This window comes from Scylla paramamosain, chromosome 46 (genome assembly GCF_035594125.1).
Source record: "Scylla paramamosain isolate STU-SP2022 chromosome 46, ASM3559412v1, whole genome shotgun sequence".
Lineage (NCBI taxonomy): Eukaryota > Metazoa > Arthropoda > Malacostraca > Decapoda > Portunidae > Scylla > Scylla paramamosain.
This window is the reverse complement of record NC_087196.1, coordinates 755,001-760,000: the sequence shown is the minus strand read 5'-3', so window position 1 is coordinate 760,000 and position 5,000 is coordinate 755,001. Positions and strand designations below refer to the sequence as shown.

The 5,000-nt window shown below is 37.9% G+C and overlaps 2 protein-coding genes across 6 annotated transcripts in view; one reads left to right on the top strand and one right to left on the bottom strand.

The window, feature by feature from the left end:
- LOC135094787 (uncharacterized) overlaps positions 1–5,000 on the bottom strand; it is a 70,747-nt gene that overhangs the window by 41,200 nt on the left and 24,547 nt on the right. The gene's annotated exons all lie outside the window — the stretch shown is intronic.
- LOC135094632 (KRAB-A domain-containing protein 2-like) overlaps positions 3,635–5,000 on the top strand; it is a 1,464-nt gene continuing 98 nt past the window's right edge. Inside the window, exons 1-4 of the mRNA XM_063994888.1 lie at positions 3,635–4,000; positions 4,168–4,374; positions 4,650–4,801; positions 4,867–5,000. The exon at positions 4,867–5,000 is cut by the window's right edge and continues 98 nt beyond it. Coding sequence (XP_063850958.1) covers positions 3,635–4,000; positions 4,168–4,374; positions 4,650–4,801; positions 4,867–5,000 — 859 coding nt within the window. The remainder of the gene's footprint in view (positions 4,001–4,167; positions 4,375–4,649; positions 4,802–4,866) is intronic.

The window sequence follows — 5,000 nt, the reverse complement described above, 5'->3', positions numbered from 1 at the left end:
AGCATGAAAATAACGGTAGAAGATAGCAAGAGATGCAACATTGTGGCGATGGGAGAGAGGCTGAAGACAGTCAGTTAGAGGAGAGGAGTTGATGAGACGAAAAGCATTCAATTCCTCCCTGTCAAGAAGAGCGATATGAGTGAAACCACCTTAGACATGTGAAGGATACTCCATACATAGAGTATCCTTCACAGAGTTAGCAGCTGGGTGGGGTGAGGAAAACTGTCGGACCCGTCTCAGAACACCTAACCTCATAGAAGCTGTTTTAGCTAAAGATGAGATGTGAAGTTTCCAGTTCAGATAGTATGAAAAGGACAGACCGAGGATGTTCCGTGTAGAAGAGTGAAACAGTTGGATGTAATTGAAGAAGAGGGGATAGTTTTCTGGAAGGTTGTTTCAAGTTGATAGATGGAGGAATTGAGTTTTTGAGGCATTGAACAGTACCAAGTTTGCTCTGCTCCAGTCAGATATTTTAGAGAAATCAGAAGTCAGGCGTTTTATGGCTTCCCTGCGTGAACTCTTTACCTTCTGAAGGGTTGGACGTCTATGAAAAGACGTGGAAAAGTGCAGTATGGAATTTTTTTCATCTGACCGCCTTTTATGTGTACAGTTCTGTCGGTTCGTGAATCTGACAGTTTTTCAAGACCATAGCAAACGTCCCAATTAGGTGGTTATAACTTACCATTGTCTACCCCTCTACCAATTTTTTTTTTTTTTGAGGATATCATTAGTATTTTCTTAAAAAAAATTTGAAGGAAAAACAGACGTAACCTTGACCTTTTGAGCTCATTTAAAGTGGGTGGCTAGAACTTACCATAGTTTACCACTATACTAAGTTTGGTAATGATATCTTTATTAGTTTTCTTTAAAATTAATAGGCAAGAATACATACACGCACCTAAGCACCCTATTGAAGCCGCGAGTATCATCTGCGTGGGTAATGAAGGTAAAAATAAATTCTTTGGTGGCGTCCACTTAGTTCGCATCAGCTAGTTCCATAATAGCTGGTCCAAAAGGGGTAGGTAGTATGACAAAAGTGCTAATCCAAAATAATAACACTCTGGCAACTCAAAAGAATATTAGCATTTTTTGTTCATTAGCATTGTCACTAAATTTAATTTTCATTGGTTATTTTAATGTCATAAATAAATGTAAAATCAATATGACTTAATTTAACTAATCTTAATTAATCTATAAATATGACTAGCCCTTTATGTCCCAGTTATTTTTTTTTTTTTTTTTTGTAACCTACTGTAAATAAAGCCAATTAACCTAACCTATCCTAACTTAACCTAACTTTTTTTTCTTTTTTTTTTACCTTTTAAATTTGATTAGTTCTTTTCTCCCACCTGCTTTTATGGTCTATTTTAATATTCTACTCGACAGAAGTCATTACCGAAAGGCAAATAACAAATGTAAATCCTGTTGAATCAGTCTGTCCCCCTTGTCATTTTTAGCCTCTTCTTGAGCGAGAAGAAAGCCTCCCTGAATCGAAGCACCGCGGAGACCAATGCTATAAATTATATAATACTCAAATTGCAAAATAAAAATGTTTAATTAATCGAACACAACAATAATTATATTAACATTTTAATTAGTATTCTATACTAAATGAGGATGTTGTTCGATATATATATATATATATATATATATATATATATATATATATATATATATATATATATATATATATATATATATATTCTCCAGATAACTTTCTATTGATTGCATGAATATTCAAATGTACTCCTATGTCTCTTCTAAATACAATAATTAAGATCCTTAATAGATCACGATCCCTGACTTTTTTTTTTTTTTTTGGTCTAATTTGGTAGAAGAACAGGTGTCAAACATCCCGGTCACATGACGCCCGAAAATTAAGTCAAAGGAGAAAAAAATAAATAAATAAAAGGGCCAAAGAGAAAAATATGTGGTAGTAAGAAAGAAACGACGCTGGGGCAGGGAAGACACGTAAGTCCTCCAGATGCAAATGGCGGTGGAAACTTAAGGGTCCCACACCGGCAACTGCACACCTTTTCGGGGTTAACGTTTCCTATCCTAACCAAATCCATCTGTAGATGGGTTAGGTTAGATTACGCCGAAAAAAAAAAACAATAATTAATAAATGCTTAATACCTGCTGGGAACCTTGAGCACAGTATAAATTCTTTCCTTGCATTTTTGCCAAAAAAAAAAAAAAAATTGAAAGTAAGAAATACGCTGCTTAAATGATGTGGAAATGAAATAGTGCTGTAGCAGATATGCACACAGCAATTTGCAGCAGATTTTGCAAGCAATACAATTCTCTCTCTCTCTCTCTCTCTCTCTCTCTCTCTCTCTCTCTCTCTCTCTCTCTCTCTCTCTCTCTCTCTCTCTCTCTCTCTCTCTCTCTCTCTCTCTCTCTCTATCTCTCTCTCTCTGTGTGTTTGTCTGTGTGTGTGTGTGTGTGTGTGTGTGTGTGTGTGTGTGTGTGTGTGTGTGTGTATATATATATAGATATATATATATATATATATATATATATATATATATATATATATATATATATATATATATATATATATATATATTATATATGTTACGGCCATTTTGGAAAATTGGTCGTTTTACAAAATTGCCGGTCATTATGCAAAAAGACCAAATTCGTGGGTCACATTGCAAAATGACCTAAATTTCTCAACATTTTGCAAAACGACCAAGATTTTGGTCAGTTTACAAAATAAACAGTATTTTTGTTGGTCCGTTTACAAAATCTCCATACAGTAAGCAGCCAGATGGAAAAAAAAGCGAGGGAATGATAAAACGTTACAGTTGCAGTACATAACCAATGAGTATGCTTAACTGTCCTTATTTTAGGTTCAGCTAATCATCTCACACACACACACACACACACACACACACACACACACACACACACACACACACACACACAAAGTTCGAACCACTTCTTTTTGAACACACACACACACACACACACACACACACACACACATTTATCGCACAGCTGGATTTCCCCCTGAACTCATATGAGTATGTCACCCTTGTTAATCTTCGTTCAATCTCTGCTGGCCTCGCTGCCACTCTCTCCTGTAAATTATCTCTTATGATATTGGTTCATTTACTGGTTTGTCATTCACTCTTGTATGTGTAGGCGCCGTCATCGAAGGGCAGGTAAGATAGATTAGTTAGCTTGTGTAGAAAATAGAAATGATAAGTGATGAAATTAATGGAAAAGCATGTGACAAAGGGATGACTAAAGGATAGGCGGGAAAGGGAGATATTGGTTCATTTACTGGTTTGTCATTCACTTTTGCAAATTACTGGTTCATTGCTGGTCGATCATTCACTTAATATCCTCCCCCCTCTTCCCCCCCCTCTCTCTCCACAATAGTAATAGGAGCTGACTGTTGATACTGTGGTCAGTCAGGCACTGCTGAAAGCCAGGAGAAGACGACCAACGTAGTGTTTACTACCCAGTACTTTGTGTGTATTTTATTATACTCTGGAAATCTGTACAATGGAAAATAGAAAAACTGATTTTTATTCAAAGCTGATAGCGGCTGAGGAGAAGAAGGCATCAAATACTTCGAGTTTGTTGTACAGAAATGAATGCGAACAAATTATGAATCGCTTGGATGAACTTAAACGTGTTTAACATTAAAAAGACTCAGAAAGACTATCGTTTGTTACGAAAGTATGAAATCCTTGAAGTCACAGTTGAAGGTATCACCGTTAAGAAATTGCAGAAAAAGGGAACTAATCTTAGATTCGTATGCGCTGAAGATGTGTTCGATGTGATCGATGCTATTCATCGTGCACGTGGGCATGGAGGTAGAACTATTGTCTTTAGGGAAACAAGTGAAAAATATGCCAATGTTTCAAGATCCCAAATTGAGTTGTATTTACAGTTCTGTGAGGAGTGTCATCTGAAAAAAAGCACTGTACGCAAGTCTGTGACTGTGAAGCCAATTGTATCCAACAGTATGAACTCACGAGCTCAGGTTAGTAAACAAGCACTGGTTAAGCCCGTTGATAGTAATTTCATTATTGCCATGGCTTGTTGTCAGAGGGGAGTTTTTAATACCCTTGCTTTTGTTTACGATTGCAAATATATTATTATTATCTAGCAATATTACATAATCTTTTTTGATGTTCTGTCTATTTGTAGGTCGACTTGATCGATATGCAGAGCCAGCCAGATGGAAAACATCGTTTCATTCTGAACTACCAGGATCACTTGACGAAGATGGTGTGTCTTCGGGCTCTACAGACGAAAACTGCTGAAGAGGTTGCTTTCCACCTCGTTGATATATTCTGTGACAAAGGAGCCCCCCATATCCTGCAGTCTGACAATGGAAGAGAATTCTCAAATAAGGTAAAGAACAAATGATTTATGTAAATCTCTCTCTCTCTCTCTCTCTCTCTCATCTCCTCTCTCTCTCTCTCTCTCTCTCTCTACTCTCTCTCTCTCTCTCTCTCCCTCCTCTCTCTCTCTCTCTCTCTCTCTCTCTCTCTCTCTCTCTCCTCTCACTCTCTCTCTCCTCTCTCTCTCTCATCTCTCCTCTTTAAAACTCACAACATAGCAATATTGGAGTTAATGAAATCACCCTGGATATGACAAAAACCTGATATACGCTTTTCAATTTTCAGCTTGTCAAGGAAGTTCTGATGATGTGGCCAGAGTGCAAGATGGTTCATGGCAAACCACGACATTCCCAATCGCAGGGCTCGGTGGAACGTGCCAACAGGGATATTGAAGCCATTCTCGCATGTTGGATGAAGGACAACAACTCTACACAATGGTCCACAGGGACTGCGCTTTGTCCAGTGGAAGAAAAAATACCCGCTTTCACTCCGGAATTGGAAGGACACCATATGAGGCCATGTATGGACAGAAGGCTCGTCTTGGTGTTGACGCAAATTCTGTACCAGAGGAAGTCCTGGACGGTATGCAGACGGAGGAGCAGCTTGCAGAGGCACTAGGTGTTGTCAATGAGGTCA